Genomic DNA, 24,461 nt, shown 5'->3' with positions numbered 1-24,461 from the left:
TAGGTTTCCTTCTGGTATTATTATTTTCCTCTGTCTGAAGAATATCCTTTAGCAATTCTTTTAGAGTGGTCTCTTGGCTGGGAATTCTCCTTAAGTTTTTTTTCATCTGAAAATGTCTTTATCTTCATTTCTAAAGGGTATTTTTGTTAGATACAGAATTCTGGGTTTACAGGTATAATCTTTCAGCAGTTTTAAAATGTTCCATTTCTTTGCTGCTTTGGTTTCTGATGAGAAGGCTCAGTCATTTGAATCCTTATTCTATATGTAATGGATCTTTTTTGGCTGGCTTTATTTTTAGTTTTTGGCAGGTTGAATATGTGTCTGGACATGAATTTCTTGGGTTTTCCTCTTTTGTGGTCACTTTTTTTGTTGTTTGTTTTGTTTTTAACTGTGATAAAATATACATAACAAAATGTACCATTTTGCCATTTCTAAATGTATAGTTCTGTGGCATTAAACATATTTACATTGTTGGGCAACTATTAGCACCTCCATCTCCTGAACTTTTTTTTTTTGAAGAATCATTGATATACCATCTTATGTTGGTTTCTAATATACAATAGAGTGGTTCAGTAGTTACCCATATTATTAAATCCTCACCCCTTCTAGTGCAGTTACTATCTATCAATGTAAGAAGATGTTATGGAATCACTGATTATATTCTCCATGCTATACTACATTCCCAGTGACCAATATATATTGTGATTGCAAATTATTGTGACCCTTCATCCTCCTCACTCTCTCCTCCCACCTGCCCCAACCCCTCCCCCTTGGTAACCACTAGTCACTTATCAGTGTCTATGAGTCTGCTGCTGTTTTGTTCATTTTGTTTTGCCTTGTTTTTATACTCCACAAATAAGTGAAATCATGTGTTATTTGTCTTTCCCTGCCTGGCTTATTTCACTGAGCATAATACCCTCCAGATCCATCCATGTTGTTGCAAATGGTAGGATATCTTTTCTTTTTATGACTGAACAATATTCCATTGTGTATATGTACCACATCTTCTTTATCCATTCATCTGTTCATGGACACTTAGGTTGCTTCCGTACCTTAGCTATTGCAAATCTTCTGAACTTTTTCATCTTTCCCAACTGAAATTCTGTACCCATTAAGCAATAGTAACTCTTTGTTACGCTTTTCCCTCCTGCCCACTCAGCTTCTTGGATGTGTAAATTTACATCTTTACCAAACTTGGTAACTTTTCAGCCATTATTTTTCAGATATATTTTTTAACATCACATTTTTTTTCTTCTTTTCTGAGACTCTGGTAACATGACTTTTAAACTTCCCATTGTCCCACAAGTTCCTGATGCTCTGTTCTGTTACTGTTGTTACTATTTTTAATCTTTTTTTCTTTCTGTTGTCCAGATTAGATAATTGCTATTTCTCTGTCTTCAAGTTATCTACTATTTGCTTGGTCATTTCCATTTTGCTTCCATTTTGCTGTTGACTCCAGTGAGCATTTTATTTTGGTTTTGTATTTTCAGTTCTAAAATTTCAGTCTAGCCTATTCATATTTCAGGGTATTTAAGCAAAGATTTAATGAAGCATAAAAAAGATCAGAAGTTTAGAGTTTTGTTTAACTTTATTTAAATTGGAAGCAAACCTCCTTGCTGTTTGTCTGTTTGCCTTTTTTAACTTAGTCTTTCTGCTAGTCATTTTTTAAAACAACTTTGTTGGGCACATTAACATACTACAGAAATCACTCATTTAAAATACACAATTCACTGGTTTTCAGTTTATTCACAGGTTGTATGTTCACCATAATCTAATTTTAAAACATTCCCCCTGCTGCAGAAAGGCACTTTATCCCCATTAGCAGTTATCTCTGGTCTCCTTTCTATCCCCGTCTTTCCCCAGTCCTAAGCAACTATGAATCTATTTTGTGTCTCTATCGATTTGCCTATTCTAGATACTTCTTGTGAATGGAATCATAAAATATGTACCTTGTCCAGTTGTATTTACGTTATCCGTATTGTAAGTTTACATGAAAATTATGGTTTGCAGTTTTGATCCCAGTTCCAATTCTGGTAATTACCATATCTGCAATTATGTAGTAGGTCTTATCCCAAAGAAGTTAAATTGGAAAATAGGTAAGAGTTACCTTCTTTTTTCTGAATAACTGATTATGATTCTGTACTTGGTGTTCTATTTTGTGACTAACCCAGAAGTTAAACCTAAGAGTGATTAAACCCAAGAGTGATTATGTATTCAAAACTAAATATATTTAGTGTAAGATTTACCATGCAGAATATTTCAATTCACTTTAAGAACTTCTTTGTTTTTAGTATATTCAACAGAACATAAGAGCAGATTGTTCTAATATTGATAAAATTCTTGAACCACCTGAAGGCCAAGATGAAGGTGTATGGAAGTATGAACACTTAAGGTAAGTCCTTATGCTAATCAATACAGTAATAGTACTTCAATTAGTAAAAATAACCTTTAATATTAATGATGATTATTAATCATAAATAAAATCATTATGTGACTGTAGACCAAGAAGCCAAATTCTCAAGTTTTGTGTTTTGAATGTTAGAAAGTTTTAAACTTCGTTATTTACCAATTGTCTTCTATATTTATGGATTTGGGCCTTATATATTTTGGGTTTACACCATTTCCCTTAATCATGTCCCTTAACCACACATCTGTTATTTCCAATCATCCACTCATGAAAAACTAGGATCATATCAAAGTTCTAGTTTAGGCTTGGTGTTTGATAAGTTACCAATTAAGTACTGTGAACTTCCAGTCTTCCCTTTAATAAATAGAGATTAATTATAATTCCAAAGTTAGGAGTTTTAGAGCTTTTCATTAATATCCTTTAAATGAGAAAATAGATGACTATTGAATAACTGGTTAACTAGAGTTAATTTTATAATCAGCTATATTCTGAAGTCACTGGGTTGTTTTTCAAAGTTATAAACTTTTCACTGTAAATAGGAGTTGGGATGAGTGGGTAGGCTTATTATAAAGAATGCCTTATGAGATACATGTTCATCAGTGTTTGTTGATTTTTAAATAACAAGTAGAAAAGAAAAAGATTTTTCTTCAATAAATTAGACCACATTTCCTGTGATGAGTGCCTCAATTTGTAGACAAAGCACTTTTTGATGCTACAGATTTCTTGGCTAGATAATGCTATGACATAATGTCTTGTCATAACAGTTCAGTAGTTTTAGGATGCCAAGACTTCTTTGTACTCTGTCAGATTCTTGGACAAATCACTTGACTACTTGATCTAGTTGGTTTTTAAGTATATATCTCAATGCATGATAATTTAAAGTATGATTATGTAGATATTTTCCCATTCTTAAATCAAAATAGAGCACTTTAGTAAAATATCTTCTAGTTGGTTTTTGAATAAATATCTCAATGCTTGATAATTTAAAATATGACTATGTAGATATTTTCCCATTCTTATGATACAAAACAGAGCACTTTAGTATATTTCCTCTGCCATATTTTAATCAGCTCTGAAAATTACTATTTTCATATCTTTTGGGGTGTAATAATGAAAATAAGGATTTTTTTCACTACAAGTATAATTTCTAACAAGTGAGGGCTGGTTTTAGTTTACAAGGGTTTTATTTCAGACCTAAGAAAATCTTTTCCTTCCTGTTTAGACTATGAAATATGCATTATATAAAACTACAAAACCCTTCTCATGCATATTCCATTTGTTCTGGTGCTGTTGTTTTTACTTTTGTTATGTTTTTCTGAATGTTAGCCACTTTTTTGGTTTTGTATTTATGTATATTGTATATCACATATATTTGTCTTTTTATCATAGTGTATACACCTTTATAGTTCAACAGAAAGAGTTTTAAAAGGAGCCTTTTGATTTCTGCATGTGTTTGATGTTATTGATTGAAGGCTTAACACTTACTGTTATTGGTTAATGTAGTTGATTATATTGTACTGTAATAGTAGAAATGGGAATTGAGTCATGATTTCAGTCAAACCTCCCACTAGCCCATACTGAATCTTTGTAGTTAGGAAGATGCTCCTTCTTCTGAGTGAGTGCAATCCCGTGCCTGGATACATGGCTTAGTAACAATAGAGTGTAGGCTGGATTTCAGCTCTGACTTGTCTCTTCAGCCACACAACATTAGCTTTGTGTTGAATAACTTGAAGCTATTAGGTTTGCACTGTTTGTCACAGATTGTACCCCACCTCCACATCAGTTAGCTTGATTTTGCTGATGGCCATAGTGGGTTGGACTAAATGAGAAACTTGTTTATTACCACCTGTCATTATTACCACTTAATGGAAAACAACTAAAACACATTAACATGGCAGCCTACAGATTGGGGCAGTAGAGGGTGATGTGGTGACTCAGAAATAGTGATATTTTTACAATATAAGAATAGCACTATTATTGGGCATCAGAAAAGGAAGTAGTTAGAGACAACTGAAAATTTGACCCTTATCTTTTAATTTTTTTCTATTATGATGTGCTTTAAATAAGGAAAAATAGCTTTTCATATATATATATGGTTTCTTTTTTTTTTTTTTCCTTTGAGGACTCTCTTTTTTCTCTTAATTACACAGTTTTTAACTTTTCATTTTTAGGAAATCAAAGTGTTCTTATTTGTTTGGTGGGAAAACATAATGATTAATTTGATAGGCTTCTTAGAACACATTCATTCAGTATTTTGACAGCTCTAAAGTAGTGGTGATCTCAATGTCTTGTAATTTCCTCCATTCTTCATTTATTGAAAAATATTTTTTGAGCACATACTATGTTCTAGCATTGTTTTCAGTTTGGCAGTTTTAAAAGGAAAGTACATCATGAAGAAATGTCCAAGATCTATTGACAGAAAATGCAAGTTACAAAATTATGTATGATATAACCCCAGTGTATTTTAATTTGTGCATGGAAAATAAGATTTGCATGTAAACAGTAATTATCTTTTGGGAAGAGGAAATTATCTCTTGGGAATTATGAAGGACTTTTTTTCTTCTACATTATGTATTTGGTTTTGTTTGAGGTTATTAGAAGAAGCATGTTTGTAATTAGAACAAAACTTGTAAAATATATAGTATAAAATGTCTAGTCTTTTTCTTTGAATGTTTGGATATAGATAGGCATATGCACATAATTTTTTACATAACTGGGCTCTTAAGCAGAATATAAACAAATCTTTTGTATGTTTATGTATATACCGACATTTTACTACTTGGCAATTGCTAATCACTTAGAACGTTTCAAAAAAGTTTTTAATGTGTATATTCTGTGAACATCTCTACTTAAGCAGTTTTGATTATTTCATTAGAGTAGATTCTTAGGAGGATGACTTAGTAAAAAAAAATACACAGTTCCTAAGGGTCTTGGTAAATATTTCCAAATTACTTCTCAGAAAGATTGTACCAATTTGCTAGTGTGTAAAAGTGATCAACTCACTGAACCCTGATATTAAACATTACTGAGATCATTAACATTGGATTTTATTTATTAATCATATGTCTTTATAAGAAATATGCCATGTAAATTCAGGTAATGGTGATAAAGGAGGAAGGATGGTACTAATTGGATTCTGTTTTTTATAATAATATTCTAAATTCATTCTAATATTGTAAATTCTAATTCAATTAATAGTCTAAAAGTAATGTGGCAAATAGGTAAGACTTTTCATTTATATATTTGCATTTTTAGGCAATTCTGTCTTGAGCTAAATGGACTTGCTGTCAAACTTCAGGTAATTCTTTTAAGTTAAAGCTATAATTGAAAGCTCGGATTTTATTTTTTATTTCTGTTTTTGTAACTTAATGTGCTTAAAAAGACTTACTGAAAATTTCTAATTATTCTAGAGTTTTACTTGGAACTGTAGTGATAACCTTTTTCATTATTATTTTACATATTAAGGAATCTAACTATTTTTAACAGAGTGAATGCCATCCAGATACATGTACTCAGATGACAGCAACTGAACAATGGATTTTCCTTTGTGCAGCTCATAAAACTCCAAAAGAGGTGAGAATTTATGACATAGAATGATTAATAAAATCATTATACTCTAAATCTCCAAGATAGCAAATAAATTTTTAGAGCTTTTAGTTCACTGGTTCACTGTTTATTTTACCATTTGATTTAGAGGTCTTTTCTATAAGGATATTGCCATAGTGCTGTTTTAGGATTTCTTTTGATTAATATCATTTTTCATAATTGGGCAATTGCATGGGCTAGAACTCACTTTATGATTCACTGGCTATCACAGAAAAACAATTGTCACATTGTGCTGATATCTAATGAATATGGATGAGATATACCTGTTGAGATTTCTGGTTCAGTCATTTCCTTTGATAAGAATACTGTTTGTGATTACTAGTTCATTAACTAGCAATCTGTGTAATAAGTAGCTTGGACTGTTAAGTAGAAATGTTACTTTTGAGTTTTTTGACTTTATAGGTTAATATTTTATCTTTACATTTCATTAGTATTTCTTTTTTTTTTAATTTTGGTATCATTAATCTACAATTACATGAAGAACATTATGTTTACTAGGCTCTCCCCTACCCCAAGTCCCCCCCAAAAACCCCATTATAGTCACTGTCCATCAGCATAGTAAGATGTTGTAGAATCACTACTTGTCTTCTCTATGTTGCACAGCCATCGCCTTTCCCCCACCCCCCACATTATACATGCTAATCATAATACCCCCTTCTTCCCCGCCCTTATGACTCCCTACCCTCCCATTCTCCCCAGTCTATTTCCCTTTGGTACCTGTTAGTTCATTCTTGGGTTCTGTGATTCTGCTGCTGTTTGTTCCTTCAATTTTTCCTTTGTTCTTATACTCCACAGATAAGTGAAATCATTTGGTATTTGTCTTTCTCCGCTTGGCTTATTTCACTGAGCATAATACCCTCTAGCTCCATCCATGTTGTTGCAAATTGTAGGATTTGTTTTCTTCTTATGGCTGAATAATATTCCATTGTGTATATTTACCACATCTTCTTTATCCATTCATCTACTGATGGACACTTAGGTTGCTTCCATTTCTTGGCTATTGTAAATAGTGCTGCGATAAACATAGGGGTGCATCTGTCTTTTTCAAACTGGGCTGCTGCATTCCTAGGGTAAATTCCTAGAAGGGGAATTCCTGGGTCAAATGGTAAGTCTATTTTGAGGATTTTGAGGAACCTCCATACTGCTTTCCAGAATGGTTGAACTAATTTACATTCCCACCAGCAGTGTAGGAGGGTTCCCCTTTCTCCACAACCTCGCCAACATTTGTTGTTGGTCTTTTGGATGGTAGCCATCCTTACTGGTGTGAGGTGATATCTCATTGTGGTTTTAATTTGCATTTCTCTGATAACTAGCGATGTGGAGCATCTTTTCATGTGTCTGTTGGCCATCTGAATTTGTTCTTTGGAGAACTGTCTGTTCAGCTCCTCTGCCCATTTTTTAATTGGATTATTTGCTTTTTGTTTGTTGAGGTGCGTGAGCTCTTTATATATTTTGGATGTCAAGCCTTTATCAGATCTGTCATTTATGAATATATTCTCCCATACTGTAGGGTACCTTTTTGTTCTATTGATGGTGTCCTTTGCTGATACAGAAGCTTTTCAGCTTGATGTAGTCCCGCTTGTTCATTTTTGCTTTTGTTTCCCTTGCCCAGGGAGATATGTTCATGAAGAAGTCGCTCATGTTTATGTCTAACAGATTTTTGCCTATGTTTTTTTCTAAGAGTTTTATGGTTTCATGACTTACATTCAGGTCTTTGATCCATTTTGAATTTACTTTTGTGTATGGGGTTAGACAGTGATCCAGTTTCATTCTCTTCCATGTAGCTGTCCAGTTTTGCCAGCACCATCTGTTGAAGAGACTGTCATTTTCCCATAGTATTTCTTGTTATTTATTTGAAACCTACCATAATGCTTTTCCTCTCCATAATTGGTCCCACAATGAAACAATAATTCATGTTGTTTTCTCTTCATTTAGTTTTTATCAAGGTGACAGTACAGATGTGTCAATTGTTAATAAGAACACTTTATTTTAAATAATTTCTTCATATCATCTCATACTCCAATAATCAGTTTTCCTTAGTTATCTCAAAAATGACCTTTACAAGTCATTGCTTTAAACTATACATCGCATTTCCTTGATCTGCATTCCCTTTTAATCTGTAGTAATTACAGTTGACCCTTGAACAACATGGATTTGAATTGTGCAAGTCCACTCATACATGGATTTTTTTCAATAAGTATGTTGGAAAAATTTTTTGGAGATTTGTGACATTTTGAAGAAACCATTTTCTGTAGCTTTATTACAAGAAAACTATATGCTACATATAATATATAAAATATGTGTTAATCAACTTTATGTTATCAGTAAGACTTTGGTCAACAGTAGGCTATTAGTAATTAAATTTGGGGGAAGTCAGAAGTTACATGTAGATTTTCCACTGCATGGGGGGTTGGTGCCTTAGTTCCTGCATGGTTCTTGGGTCAACTGTACTTGACACTGACTCATTTGGGTTAGGCCAGTTTTGCAGAATTAAAGAATTTTAAATGATCATTATAGTGACAGACTTTTAAGGTTAAACCTAAGTGACTCTTAGTTGCAAAATCAGTATCTCATGTTCTTTTGTTTGAAAAGGCAAATTATCCAAAATAAGAAGTATCTAGTACTTAAGCAAATAATACTTATTTGGAAGACTGATTGCATTCATGGTGTTACTTTTGTTGTGTTAATAAGTTGAAGCAGTGTAAAGACTGTATCATTGTCATCTGGGAAAATCCACATAGCAGTTTCATTGATAATTCACAGAAACTGGCTACATAGAGTAGTAAATGATGTGGTAATTGCAATTAAGAAACTGAATTAAGGCTAGTTCCATTTTGGCAGATAGTAAAGATACAGTATTCTCACTTTAGAGTGGGAGAGCTGTCCAGTTTGTGATGTATTGTGAGATTTACATATGTTGTCATGTCTACCTTTTTCTTGTTTAATATGAAATATAATCATCAGCATTAAGAAATAACAGCAACTGACAGATTGTAACCAAGAAAGTTGCATTAAGTAAGTGCATGTCATTATGCATATCCAATACATATGGGAATGGATAAAGAAAATGTGGTATATACATAAAATGGAATATTATTGAGCCATAAAAAAGAATAAAGTTCTGATAAATGATACTACAAGGATGAACCTTGAAGACATTGCTGAGTGAAATAAGCCAGACACAAAGAAGGACATACACTGTATGATTCTGTTTATATGAAATATCTAGAAAGGACAAATCCATAATGACAGAAAAAGTAGATTGGAGATTGCCAGGGAATGGGTGGGTGGGGAGTGTGGGAAGTTGTTGCTTAAAGGTTATAGAGTTTCTGTTTGGGATGATGAAAAAACCTTTGGTTGGAAACGGATAGTAGTAGTGGTTACATAATAGTGAGTGTAATTAATGCCGCTGACTTGTACATTTACAAATGGTTAAAATGTCAAATTTTATGTTATATATAACTTGCCACAATTTTTTAATAGAAAGAAGAAAAAAAAGCATCCCATAATGACATACGCTTTACCTACTATAATGACTAAAATATGAAACATGATAGATAATAACAAGTGTTGGCCAGGATTTGGAGAAAGTGATGGGATCATAAAATTGATGCTGGGATTGTAAAGTACTGTCGCCATTTAGGAAAAACAATTTGGAAGTTCCTCAAAATGAGGAAATTACCATATGACTTAGCAGTTCCACTCCTACTAATCATTTCCACCCCATAAAAAGTGAAACATGTCCACACAAAACTTGTGAACTAATGCTTACAATCACATTATTCACAGTAGCCAAAAATTACAACAACCAAATTTCTAGCAACTGATGAGAATATATAAACAAAATGTGGCATGCATGCAGTGGAATATTTTTCAGCCATAATAAGGAATAAAGTCTGAAGAGGGATAAACATTTTATAACATTTTTGTATATATTAAAAACATTTAAAAGGTTTTTTAATTTTTTTTTAAAGCAATGAAGTACTGATTTATGCTGCACTATGGATGAGCTTGGCCAACATGCTAAGTGACACAAAAGGATACATATTGTCCCATTGTTAGGGTATTTAAGATATTTAGGAAATACTCAAAGTAGGCAAATCCATAATGTAGAAAGTAGATTAGTTGTTGCTTATGGTTTGGGAGGTGAGAATGAGAAGTGACTGGGTACTGGGTTTCTTTCAGGAGTGATGAAAATATTCTGGAATGCAGTTTGTGATGGTTGCATGATTTTATATACTAAAAACTAATAAATTGTACACTTCAAAATAGAAATTTTATGGTATATGAATTATATCTTAGTTCAAAAATATCCCAAAACTCAATATTTTTTACACTAATTTTATATTGAAGTGATACTTTTGGCTATATAGAGTTAAATAAAATACATCATTAAATTTAATTTCACCTGTTTCTTTTTACTTCTTAAATGTGGCTACTAGAAAATTTAAAGTTAAATGTGTGACTTGCATTGTTTCATTGGACAGTGTTGATTTAAAGGTTGTAAAAGTGTCCTGTGGTACATCCAAATGACTAATATGAGAAACACAGTAACTTGGGACATTTGTTTTAGACCAAATCACCTGTAATCATATATATGGAAAAGATAATTTTTTACCACTAACCATAAATTCCTATGGATATATAATCTTCATGTATTTGCTGTGGCAGTATACTAAGCTTTATTGAGGACTTAGAAATTTGCATTGCTAAATACCAGCTTCAATCTCAACAACTGAAAAATATTCTAATTGCTGGGTAAAGCTAGAGTCATTGTTACTCCTTTCTCTGGTTCATTTTTTCCATGTAGGTGATTCCCTAGATCATATTCAGTCTTCTTTTCCATTGATGCTTCTCTCTACCCTCAAAAAACTGAAGGAGAATTACTTTGCAGTTTTAATTTTCCTCTAATAGGTTTGCTGATTTGTTATGGCACTATAGGTTTCATTGCTTCTGATAAATGGAATAGGGTAAGACAGGTTTATTAAAATATAAAGAAACTTCAAATTTCATGTTAAATTTCAAAGGAGGCTCAAGGAGAAAATTCTTTAGAAAGCTGCAAGATTAGTAACAGGTCATCAGGGACATAATAAGGGATGCTCTTAAGGATGTGAGAAGACAGTAATCCCTGGAGGAATTTGTGAAGCGGAGGAAGATTCTGGGTCACTTGGTAAAGTGAAGATAAGTGGAGTAGCAATTCGTACATCTGGGTTATGGTTTTTGAGTGCTCTTCCTTACTGTATGGTCTTGTGTAAGTCATTGACCATCAGTCAAGAGTAGTATGTTATTCTTCAGGGCTTTCCTCCTTTATGCTTTAGAGTTGGGATGTTTACATACTTGCTAACTAGAATCTGTATAATAGTCAGTCTCCTCTTAGACAGGATGTCTAAACAGCAGACTTTCCTAAGTTGGACCACTTGTTTTTAAAAGATTCCTTATCCTTACCTAAGGTTTTTAAAATCTGGGAAGAACCTAGTACATACCATGCAAACTGACTGGCCTCAGTTTCCTTATTTGTAAAGTCAGAGTTGGATTAGATAATCAGGTGTTGTTCCTAGCTGTAAATATGTTTTCTTCTGAAACAGTGTTGGGAGAGAAATTGGGAGACTGATTCATGTATCTATCTGTAGAAGCCTGATATTATAGTTCATGTGGTAGTAAAGCTTTTTTATTGATGTAATATTTCATAGTCATTCTGGTATTGTAAGGGACTTTTTTCTTAGAATATGCTCAGGTTTTTTGGAATAAACACCTGTATAATAAATATAATCTAAGAAGTAGAGCTCTTTTTATTAATGGATTTTTATATCCTTTCCTTTATAGTGTCCTGCTATAGACTATACTAGACATACACTTGATGGTGCCGCATGTCTTCTGAATAGCAATAAATATTTTCCCAGCAGGTAAACAAAACTGTTAAGCATGGGGGTAATCTTTTTAGATTTGATTTATGTGGTTGATGTTTTTAAAACTAAGTTGCTGGTTAATTAATGCATTTCATTCTTTAGACTTTTTTTGTTTTTTGTTTTAGCTGTTGTTTATTTGGCTTGTTCAAAATTATTCAAGTTTTGAAGTTAGGGTATGGTTGAATTAAAGGCAGTGGGACTTGGTGTTCAAAGCTCACAGGAATGTTTTAGTCCCTGCTGCTGTGCATCATTCTCTAGGGCTCTCCCTCTCATGCTTTAGAGCTGGGGTACTTACACGCCTGTTTATGTGACTGTAATAGCGTCAGCTTCCTCTTACCAAGCCTAAAGAGCAGCCTTTCTAAGTGGCCTACTTGTTTTTGAAGGATTCCTTATCCTTGCCTACAGATTTTTTTAAGAACTGGAAAGAAGCTTGTGCATACTGTGTTACTGGTGAGGTTTGTGACTGGCCTTTTATTCTAGTAAGGTATTTACACACACACACACACACACACACACACACACACACATGGATACATTTGGAGATTCGCCCCACCCCCCCTCAAATATCATTAAGTCCAAAGAACTTGTGTAAAATATGTAAAAAATACTGAGTTTTGCCTCAGTGTCCTGTATGCATTAAAAAAAAAATCAGAAATAAGCAGGCAGTTTTTATTTCTCAAAAAAAATCATCAAGTTCTATAGGATAAAATGATAATTCCTTTTAGTAGTTTTAATCATCTCTAGTGAACAAAGTATTAATGCCACAAATGTATGTTTTATTAACTTTTGATTTGACATGGATTTGTTTTAATTTCATTAAATTGTAACAGAGTTTCAAAACTAATATTGAATTTCTTAGGCGCTGTGGTTAGGTAGAAACACTAGCTCAGGAGTGAAGAGAAGAGTTTCTTGGCCTCCTTTGCCACTTACTAGCAGTGTGACTTTAAATTGGTCCCTTGTGAATTGAGAAGATTGGGCAATTGTTCCTAAGATATGCCCAACTCTATTTCTTTTCTGTTTCTAGGGTTAGCATAAAAGAATCATCTGTAGCAAAACTAGGATCAGTATGCCGTAGGATTTACAGAATATTTTCACATGCTTATTTTCATCACCGGCAGATATTTGATGAATATGAAGTAAGTATATTTCAGAAATTACCCTGATGCATTCTTATCAGAATGATGGTAATATATGTTACTATGTCTGTTTTTGGGGGGTTTTGGTTAGTAAATTAAAACATTTTTTTCTTCCTCTCTACAGAATGAAACATTTTTGTGTCATCGGTTTACTAAATTTGTGATGAAATATAACTTGATGTCCAAGGATAACCTGATTGTACCAATTTTAGAAGAGGAAGTTCAGAATTCAGTTTCTGGGGAAAGTGAAGCATGAAGGGAATCATAGAAAAAAATGTACTGATTACATAATTAACAATTATGTACTGTATATATATCATTTTAGACACATCAATCATGTATCCATATTACAGCTTTTTTGTTTAGTATAGGTTTTTGTATGCTGAGTGTTGCCTTTTAAAATGGGAAATACTTTTTAAGTTATTCATGAGCTGTATATTCACCAGTGTGGCACTCATGTTTTTAAATAAGATTAGTATTATCTGTTTATAATGCCTGTTAATAAAAGAATTTACAGTTTGGTAAAATTGCTGCTAAACAATCATTGGATTACAATCCTCATCAAATAAACCCATCTATAAAAAGATGAGCAAGCTTGAGGTTTCACACAAGCCATTTACTAAAGAAAGAGTAATGTTTTCCTTGGTTTTACCCCTGAGTTTAGGTATTCTAGAAATTCTGTAGTATATAGTTCAGGTCTTAACTTTTCAAAAATGACATGTGTTTTAAAATCCTGTTTATAGTTCTGATATGCATATATAATTATATGTATATCCAAATATAAATGCAGATTAAATGTAATACTTAAATAACCTTACTATGCTCCATAAAGTATATTCTAGACCAGCATATGGGGAAAGGATTTACCTTTCTGCAATAGTGAACTGTTATATACAAGATGATGATGATAATAATAAGGTGGGTAAATGATGTGCCCACTGGAAACCTGCCCTGCTTTTCCCTTAACTCCCTCTCCAAACTGTAGTGACTGAGCAGCTTTTCACCAGGCTGTGATTTACTGGTGGCTAACACTTATATATATTTGTATTAATGGCTTACAGACTATACCTCATATTAGCAAACATTACACTACAGGAAAAATGTATTGGCATGGGCTCTTGCTTATCATTGTTTTGAAAAATTGTTATACTTGGGAAATAGTCTTTAAAATAGTTTGGCTCTTCCTGTTAGTAATATTAATCTTTTCATCTAACCAACTAGGCAGCATTTAAATAGAGTTGAAAAATATTGTAGTATTTATTTTATATTCCCTCCCCACAGTTTATGTTTGAATCATATGCACATGTGAAATTTTTTTTTGCAATAACAAACAGGTTCCAAGAGTGTTGGTGAAAGGTCATACAGTTTTTGGACTTTGTTATGGTTCAGTGTCTTAAGGATTCAACTGCAGATTTTACAATCTTAAAATCTAGTGAATGCCATTTTTAACAAAGCACTGGAAGTCTTATTGCTAAGCTGGTTTTAATGAAACACTAAGGTTAAAAAAAGTATACATGTAATGAGAAATATTTAAATCCAGCTCTTGAATGGAATTAACACATATGAAGCATTTCATTTTCATTTAAAAAGGATTATTTTGAAATGAATATGAAAATGTACATCTTGGTTTTTTCAAATTTGAGGAAATAATTTATATAATATTATGGGAGAACCGTGTACAGCAAAGATGTGGGAAATACTAGCATACTGAGAGTGTGTGTGTGTGTGTGTGTGTATATATATATATGTATATATATATATATATATATATATATATATATATATATATATATATATATATATATGCCTTTCTAAGCCTGCCAGTATATTTGGCTTTGAACTGTGCTATTCCAACAGTCATTACTTTAACCCCAGCCCACAACGATCCTTTAAAAAGGTTTATGTTCATAGTGAATGGAATGTTGACTTTGAATTTATGCATTTGTATTAATGTCACATACCAATGGGAACAGTAATTTACACATAAACTTGCTAAATATGGAGAGACTAAATTAAGTTAATAAATTATATGTAGCAATGTAGCTATTCTCTCTAGCTGGTGTCTCACAATGGATTTCTATTGCTTGACATATTTTCTTAGTGAAATTTGAACTAAGGCAGTGACTGGGATTGGTCATCTGGCTAAGTATTTTGAAACACATTTTGAATAATATGGCTTGGTGTTAATGGGGAAATAAAATCTGATTTATTTCTTACTCATTCCATCTTCCCTGTGCTGTGTGTTTGGAATTGATCATAAAATAATCCCCAAAAGGAACATCAGTTTGCAGCCTTACTTTGTATTCATTTTGACATCCCATTCATACTCTGCACTGTGAAATTGATTCAGTGTACTAGATAAGACCTAAAGGAAACAGTTAGCTTTTCTTTAATGCTCTTTACAGAATTTTAAAAATATACATGTATGTGCCTAAGTGGTATTAAAAAAATTAATGAGCCTGACAAACCACTGATTTACAGAGTGAATGTTCTAAGAAAGAGGGAAATAGAAAGCTCACAGTTCTGTGCAACAAGAAGTTAGGCTCCACTTTTTGGTTGGATTATCCAGTGTCGATCCAAAAGTTAAAATTTCCTTTCCATAAAATAATTTTGATCATATAGTCAACTCCTTTTCTCCCATCATATCTGGGAAAGTAGCAAACTTTTAATAATTGTATTCCTGTAAGTATCATAAGTATCATAGTTCTTTTCTGTGTGTAGAGTTTCTTTTCTCTGACTTTAGATGTTAAATTTGCATTTCTGGGACAGTTCTTCAGTTAAATTCTTAAGGCATTTAACACTTTTGAACATCATAATAAAATTAAAAATCTGTGATTACATTGTTGTTATCAAGGACTCATTATGATTTTAAACACATTTACTGACTGATGTCAAATTCATTTGTAATAGAACCTAATTATTTTTTCCCTGGGTTTGTCTATATGATGACATCTTTTGCTTGAAGGCTTCCTATAATTTTATTTGCACAGTTAAATTCTACCCTTTGTATGCTTTATTTTTGAATAGTTCTTGAATGTGCTAAAGGTTTCTTGGTGTAGTTCTTCCATGCTATGCAAAATGTTTCAGTAAAAGTAATTTTCATTTCTTGAATGCAGCTAATTGTTAAATAAGCAGGTATTACAGGTGTGTGTTGGCACAGCAAGTTTAGCAGTCTATTGAGATGGTCCAAATGTATTTTCTGGAAAAATATGCATTGTTAGTATACACTGTAAACCAGAAAACTACCAAATGAATCAATCCACTTGAGAGTGGGATTGCTCATCCTAAAAGATGTAATTAGGAGCCTTACTCTTAACATTTGGGGCTGCATGGATATTTTATGTGGACTGGGAATCTAATTATAGCACTTCAGTTATTTGATTTTTCTGTTAAATTTCTTTTTATAGTACAAAGCTTCATATCAAGTGTGATAACCTAATAACTTAAGCAAAGAGAAAACTAAATTTTCATAATAACCTAAATTTCCAAAAGATAAATATAATTGATATCCTGAACTTAACATCCATGAAGATTAGAATGTCAATGATCTGATACTGATTCTAGGATTAATTATAGCATCAAAATTCAAAATTAATAAGATATTCATTTTTAAATGAAATTTTATCCTGATCTGCATTCCTGCAATAAATATTGGTAAAAGCAGTTTATAATTCCATAAGTAATATATTTACCACTTTATTTTGGGTGGACCTCATGAGAGGCATTTGTGTCTTTTATAACAATTAGAAATCTATACTTAAACATTGTAGTTTGTTACAGATTATAGGAATCTCTCTTTTTATGATAATGCCAAAGGAACCTTTCATACAAAATGGTGTTTAAGTAAAAGAACTTTCAAAGTCTCTAAGTACTTGCTCATTTCAGTATTGCTGGTTTTCCTTAGTATCAGTGTCTAGACAAAAATGTTAGTTTATTTTTTTAAAAAGGCTTTATACCTTGTTCTAGAAGTAAAAGGTTAAATCAAGGAATGATATGTCCTCCTATGTTTCCCCCTACCTCCCTCAGAGATAGACTGAGGGGAGTCAGAGGAACAAGGAAACCCCAGAGGTGAGGAAATGACAGGAATGGTCATCACTGCGCCAGCCAGTGAGATACCCCTTTACCCACTGCCAGTGATTGAATAGAATCCTTTTGATTTTTGAGGGTGAATCCCTACTTAACTGTGCTAAAAATGTCTCATGTTTTTAAAACCAGGTGTGTATTTATAGCAAGAAATTACTCTTGCCTTGATTTGGGTAATATTTAAACCACTTTTAAGATACTTGATGCTTGTGGTTTTTTAAATATCATTGTATAAAACAAATGCAGATCTTGGATTCTTGTTGTTGAGATACCATGCTTGTGATTTTAGTAGTTTCTGATATCTGCTATAGTCAGTTACCACAACCTTAGTGGCTAAAAACAACACAAATTTATTCTCCTAATAGTTCTTGCGGTCAGAAACTCAAAAGCAGTTTTCCTAGAATAAAGTAGGTTATTGGTTCTTCCTAGAAACTCCAGGGGAGAATCTGTTCTTGGCTTTTGCTGCTGGTGGCTGCTGACATCCTTTGGCTTGTGGCTGCGTCATTCCAGTCTCTACTTCAGTCATCACATTGCCTGTCTCCTGTAGTGATACCTCTCTCTGCCTCCTTCTTATAAGGTCACTTGTGATTACATCACAGGGCTCCCTTAAGTAATCCAGGATAATGTTCCCATCTCAGGATCTTCAATTACATTGGCCAAGCCCTTATGCCATGTAAAGGAACAATATTTACAAGTTCTGGAGATTGGGAAGTGAACAGTCTAGCGTTTATTCAGCCTACCACAGCAGTCCTCTCAAATTCACATTGTTTATCTCAAAAACTTCTTCATGCTGTGGACTTAACATTTACTCTGATAGTGATAACTTTTATTTCCTGCATGTTACCTACTTCTTTATGCCTCCCAATCACATATCCTTCATTTAAATCTCTGAAAAAGTTGAAATTGAGATCATTTTCTGCAAATTATCATTTACTGCATACCCCTTGTATCAATCCTAGAGCTAAGTTCTTGACATGATCTTTTTTTTTTAAGGTATCACTGATATACACTCTTCTGAAGGTTCCACATGAGAAACACTGTGTTATTACATTCACCAATACTATCAAGTCCCCCCACTGCCCATCAGCGTAGTAAGATGCCACAAAGTCTTGACATGATCTTTTAGTTGATACATAATACTGATCATTTTGTCGTTCGGAGACCATGCTTACCAGTCTGGGAAAGAGTAGGAGAGATGAAAGAGAATATGGAAGAATGTTCTCCCAACCTCTTTATACATCGGGAAACAAAGGGAAGGTGTGAAACTACAGATTCTGGGCCTCCCAACTTTAGAAACTGATGTAATTGATTGGGAGTGGGAGGACCTGAATCTGGGTTTTAAAAGCTTCATGAGTGACTCTGAATGTTGATGTCAGTTTTGGAAACCCTCAGGAAATTTAGGAAATGAGGTAAAAGTTACACTTCTTTCAAACTAGTAAATAGTAATTGTAGCCATTATTTTCTATGGGGAAGACAAATATGGCAAAAATACTCACATTTATGGTAAATTCCCAGGGGAAGGAGTAAGTTTGGGGCATACCATCAACTCACGGTTGCAGAGGATGATGAAGGCTCCTTAGCTGATCCTCTGCCTCTTACCAGCTTTCTTGGCAGTTACCTTGTTTTTTAAATGTAAGAGTCTATTTGAGATGTTGAATCTCACAATTTAATGACATTTAAAAGCTTGTTTTATAATGAGACATACTGTTTGTGAGAGCCTTTAACTGGAATTGAGGACACTTTTGTATTTTTGGTTTGATTTGATTGAGGGAAATCAGGTAAATTCTAATAAGTCTGTGATGTTTTGGTTGCTTACAAAGTGAGAATGCTGCTGCTGCTATTGCAGAATTTCCAAGTGCATCTTTGGTGGATATGGTTGGATATAGAGGAGGTTGCTTTTTAGCTTTTCTGAGGACGTGAGTATGCTCCAAACCAGCTTGTCTGGCATTCTTAGGGCACTTAGGAGGGAAAGTAATTTTTTGCCATCAGGTTTCTGCAGTTTTGGTTAGCATATTCTAGACTGAGGAGCATATTTATGTGTTTGAAGGCAATACAGATACTGAATCCAGCCTTCATATCACCAGTCTTGAATCACTTGGGTTTGCTTTATTTTGGGAACTGAATCTAAAACAGGAGATGGCAGCCTCTTAGCATAACTAAAAGGGCCCTGAGTTGAGCCTCCCTCTTGTCCTTTTGTTTTATAGATTTAAGAACAAAACAAAAACCCCATCAGGAAACCAAGGCCACAGAAATTGAATGACTGTTCAGAATTCCCACAGATAGTGCAGAGCTGGGGGCTCAAATCTTTGAACGTTATGGAAGTTAATGTAAAAGAGATGAGAAGAAGAGAAAAGTTCATCTGATGGGGGCTAGGAAGCCAGCAGCCCAGCTCCTATGATTACTCAGTAGTACCAGTACTGCATAAGATGCACCATCAGGTAATCTCCATTCTTAAAACACCCAAGTTAAGTTGCGTTTTAGATGGTATTCTCTAGTTGGGTCCTCAGGTAATCTCCATTCTTAAAACAGCCAAGTTAAGTTGCATTTTAGATGGGATTCTCTAGTTGGGCCCTAAAGTGCTTTTTGGAGACTGAATCTAAAACAAGTTGACAGCCTCTTAGCATAACTAAAAGGGCCCTGTTGTGCTAGTATTTAACAAATCCCAAGGAAATTAACAATTGCAGTCATTTTCTAAGTCTCAGAGTAGGTTTGATTTTGAGAGTTGTGTGAAATCTTTTCATCCAATAAAGTATGTGGTATATCAGTGGGGATGTTTGGGGGTTTCCAAAACCCCCAATTTATTTCCAGGGCATATTTTAATCACTGTTGTGATTTTGGCTGATTATAAGCAGCCCCTTCTCCTGCTTACAATTCTAAATTAAAAACAGGCAGTCATCAATTGGCTAAAATCCGATTTGCCTTTAGCTTTCACTACTAGCTAATTTACAAGTATGCCAAAAGCTTCACAATGTACCCATTCTTCCTCAGGACTTCCTGTACAACTGAGACAGGGACCATGGGTGTAGTCAGAGTAGGGTGAGGGCCTGGGGTGGGGGGTGGGGCAGAATATTTACAGTCAGAGCAGTGTAACAATGGGCGAAGAAGTCCCCATTGAAACTCTGTTAAGCATTATGCAAAGTCAAGGTCACACTAATTCTCTAGGGGAAGATACCTAAGAATATAGGGATATTCAGTGAGATCAGTTAAAGGTCAAAAGGCCAGGAGCAACTTGGCCTGGAATGTTTGAGTGTTCTGCAAGGGTATCAGCATAACCTGTGACCCCGCTGTCACCCCTAGCAATCAGGCTATGACCCAGCCCACCTTGACAGGGCAGGTGATGCAAGTCCACACCCCTAAGTTTTTTTTGTTCTGGAAAAATCCTCAACTGCCTATAAAACCCCCTAGACAACGCACCACTATGGACTCTCTTGTGCCCTCCTGGCATGAGCCAGGAGCTCTATTCTCCCACTTTATCTCTAAATAAAAGCCTGTACCTTGCTCTCCTACCTTGACTGTTTGTGAAGCTCGTTCTTTGGCTTCGTGAACAAGAACCTCGGCATCACAACCAAACGCTAACCTGATAGATTTCTCAAATTGTACCTAAATGCTCTTCATTGAGTCAGAATTGTACATTGCAGTCATTGCTTAGCCCTAGCTGCCTCTGTTTACGTATAAGGTGGTTTTATATAAAACATGAAATTTCAAATCACCTTGCAAAAATTCAGTCAATGATAATGTAGATCCAGTTGAGTGAATAAATCGAGAAATTTTAAGCTATTAATGCAGGTGACATTATATTTCATGAATGGTTTCTCTCAAACCTTTCTCCTGATAAGCATACATTTGCATCTGTCTAGTTAGGTAAGTGAATGAAGCATTTTGAGGACTACTGATCTTGGAAGCAAATTAGAAAATCAGCTTTGGATAACTGTAAACAGCACAGCATTCTGGAAGCTAGAAATGAGACTACCGGACAAGAAAGAGAATGTGATGTTTGTGACCTTAAAAGAGGAATAAGGGGGAAGTGTGTCTAGATTTTCAACTTCTATGTAAATTTGGAATACTTAAAATGTATAGTTTTTCAATTCTACATTGTAATGTTACTTTGTGACAAATATCTCTATAAAGTTAAAATTTTTCAGTGAGTAGCACATAAGTTGTGTTTTATAATAGCTCATTTTAATGTCCTGTCATGTCCAGTTAGAGATAAAGAGGCTATAAGTCCTGCAACACCCCCTATTAAAACATCCTTTTTCCTCCTTATTCACATTAATAAGTTTTTTCTAAGTTATATTCACAGTTATATTTTTTCTAAGTTCATTTAGCAATGGTGCTGTATTTATGTATAGTGATTGTAAACATCTGAACATAGGTAAATGCACTGATACAACAGTAAAAACTAATGATTTGGGGGAGTTAGATGAGCGTGATTTTTCAAAAAGCATGGCTTGGGGCAGGGGAAATGTAGTATGGTGCATGGCCAAATGAGCTTGTTGTCGGTGAGAGGATTATGGATGGAATGAATAGGGTTTACAATTTTTCAGTAAGATGCCAACTTTTAGGGCAAAGGACTAAGTCCTTGTTATTTTAATTAAATACCCAAATAGAGAGCAACCACTGTGAGAAGAACCCACTAGTACAGAGTGAAAAGCTCAGATTTAGCAGCATCATAGCAAGTAGAATATGACCATACTGATTGGCGTCAGGTTTCTGAGGTGTTAGGAGAGGTCACAGTCTGTGAAGTGATGTGTTGAGTGTCAGCATGGGGGGCGGGGGCTCTCAGTGTGCTTTTCCAGCTGTCAAGGCCCTCCCACTCCAAGGCATCACTTCTGCTGCTGCTTCTCAGCGCCACTCATTTGCAGGAACTCACTGGGACCCTAGAGCTCATACGCTTGCTCAGAAATAAAAATCATTACTCAGGTAGAATCAGAATGGAGTGTAAAAAGGGGCCAAGACAGTGGCCTGGAGATGTAGTGATTATGGTGAAAGGGAAGCCAGGTGGAAGGTGACAGGAACAGTCTTCTTGATGAAAACACTCAGTCAACCTACAGGAGAAGAATTTTTCATTCTTGTGAATCCCTTATTGCCTACTCTCCCAGAGCCCGTGACACCCTATGTCTACGGATAAGGACCCATCTGTGCCCCCAGTCTCAGGTCCTGACACGGCTATCTGCTGCTCTGCACGGTCTGAAATCCTTTGCCCTGAACTGCTCAATACCTTAAAATCAGGCAATTTTAAGATTTTTGTAGGCACCAGATTCCACCCCACAGAAGACCAAGTATATTAAAATTAGCTCCATTTCACATTAAATACAGTTTTTCTATTTAAAAAATACAAATTTGAACACCATTTTGTAATTGGTTTTAAGAAATGGGCTCTTCTTTGGTCATTTACAATCGGCTATGGTTTCCCATCAGTCATCAGATATTCTTTGGAATTCCTTTGAAGTGAGAAAGACTATAAGTTATTTTTTAAATTAATATTTTTATGAATATGAAAGGAAATATATTTTATAGTGATTTAAATATTTCAGTTTTGCAGTTTTTATATTTTAGAGCTAGCGTATTTTTTTAATTGGTCTCAAACCTTTTCTGGGACCATTGAAAAGTTCATAGATCCTCATGTTTAAAATGATCTGCTTGTAATTTTATTTTAAGTTTTATTTAAACACATGCTAGTCTTAGAAATATTATCACTTATCAAATGTCATTTGCTCAGGGAAGCCTCGAGTATATTAGGTTTGTTGTATATTACATGTTATATATATGTATGTTTTATGCTGTCCTAGCAAACAATTCTACAGTTATAAATTATTTCTGTTACTATTCATCTACTGTCTTTCTCCTCTGCCAGCCTATTGCTTTCATAAGGGCAAGACTGTGTCTGCTTGCACTCTAATCTCTGGCATGCCATCTGACCAAATGTCATAAATATTTCTGAAATGAATGGATGTTCTGTTTCCTGAAGAGCACCTCTTCACTGACAGCCTGATTACTGAAAACTAAAAAGCATTCTTCAAATATATCCTCCTCCTCCAACTTTTATTAAGGCTATCCATGCCTGTGGCCATAGCAGCGTGGTCTTCTGTAGACATGCTTTCTTCTTGGCGCTTGGCATCTTGTCCGTGGCTCATCTGCAGACCCTGTCAGCTACCTAATGTACTTGGCAATGTCATGAAGAATCTTTTTATTAACCACATAGAAATATATTTAAATGTTTGTGGATATTAAATTCAAATTTTAAAGATGCCCTGTGTTTTTTCTGGAGTTTCCCTAGACATAATCTTGTTCACCACACTAAAAAAGAATTTTCAAACTTAAAATAAGACTTAAAATTAATGGCTTCAATTTATTGAGCATCTAATGAGGTGTCAGGAACTGTGCTAAATACATTCCCACATTATTCCACTAATCCTTGTTATTTAATTTGTTATCATCGCCATTTCACATACCAGTAAACTGAGCTTTGAAGTAGCTGTTCAGTGTTCACAGAACCACATAGTAGGGCCAGGATCTGAACTCAGTCCTGGTTATAAAACTTAGTCGTCTCCATTTTGCTAGGCTACTCATACGTTTCTGAGCATTGCTGTTACCCATCTTCAGTGTATAAAGCCTTTAATTCTTGTGAGTGGGATTGTGTTGGACAGTATGTTGGAGTGGAGAGGCTTAAGCAAATAAGGTTTTGCTTTTCTCTGTAACACAACCAGAGGTCTGCAGTCCTGGGCTAGTGCAGCAGCTCCAGGTCCTCCAAAGGTGTCTCAGACTCCTTCTGTCTGTGGATCCCGCCATCCCTGGGGCATGGCCTCCACCCTCAAGGCTATCTCATGGCTACCCCTTCAGGGTCCACACACTGTCCAATATTGGGTATTATCAATCATTTAAAAATTCTAAATGAGAAAAAGACATCTTTTTTGTTTGTTTTGCAGTTTTTTAATTAGCTCAAATCTTCTTATGTTCATTGATTGATTCATGTTTCTTTTTTAATAAACTATTTGTGTCATTTGCAGTTTTTCCTACTTGGCTGTGTGTCTTTTTTTATTAATATCTTTGTATTTAGAATATTAGTCCTTTGTCATTTGATTGTTTCTTGATTCCAGTTTTTTGCTTCTTTTTCAACATTGTTAATGGAGTGTTTTTCTGTGTGGGAGTTAAAAATATTTAGTCTTAGTATTTGTGCAGTCTTTTATGGCTTCTGAGTTTTAAGTTATGCTCTAAGTATTTGGTCATATTATTTCATTATTTTTATGGTTTTGTTTATACATTTAAGTCTTTAATTCATTAAGATATTTTGGAATAAGGAATCTCATTCATTGTAACTTGGAT

The 24,461-nt window shown here is 34.3% G+C and overlaps 1 protein-coding gene and 1 long non-coding RNA gene across 4 annotated transcripts in view; both read left to right on the top strand.

Moving 5' to 3' along the window:
* The window catches only part of MOB4 (MOB family member 4, phocein), a 40,992-nt gene extending 27,410 nt beyond the window's left edge, over positions 1-13,582 (top strand). For all 3 annotated transcript variants that reach the window (XM_036900532.2, XM_036900531.2, XM_057503819.1), the window contains 6 exons: positions 2,292-2,392; positions 5,663-5,705; positions 5,894-5,980; positions 11,837-11,916; positions 12,944-13,055; positions 13,180-13,582. In XM_036900532.2, the coding sequence (XP_036756427.1) occupies positions 2,292-2,392; positions 5,663-5,705; positions 5,894-5,980; positions 11,837-11,916; positions 12,944-13,055; positions 13,180-13,311 (555 nt within the window). In that variant the 3' untranslated portion in view covers positions 13,312-13,582. The remainder of the gene's footprint in view (positions 1-2,291; positions 2,393-5,662; positions 5,706-5,893; positions 5,981-11,836; positions 11,917-12,943; positions 13,056-13,179) is intronic.
* A 1,254-nt stretch (positions 13,583-14,836) lies between these two features.
* Positions 14,837-24,140, top strand: LOC130684098 (uncharacterized). The gene is made up of 2 exons (XR_008998239.1): positions 14,837-19,576; positions 19,646-24,140. It is a non-coding gene; the product is annotated as an uncharacterized LOC130684098 (long non-coding RNA).
* Positions 24,141-24,461: the final 321 nt, after the last annotated feature.

The sequence above is a fragment of the Manis pentadactyla genome, chromosome 6 (genome assembly GCF_030020395.1).
Source record: "Manis pentadactyla isolate mManPen7 chromosome 6, mManPen7.hap1, whole genome shotgun sequence".
NCBI lineage: Eukaryota > Metazoa > Chordata > Mammalia > Pholidota > Manidae > Manis > Manis pentadactyla.
Note: the sequence above shows the minus strand (reverse complement) of the source record. Positions and strands in the feature narration are given on the sequence as shown.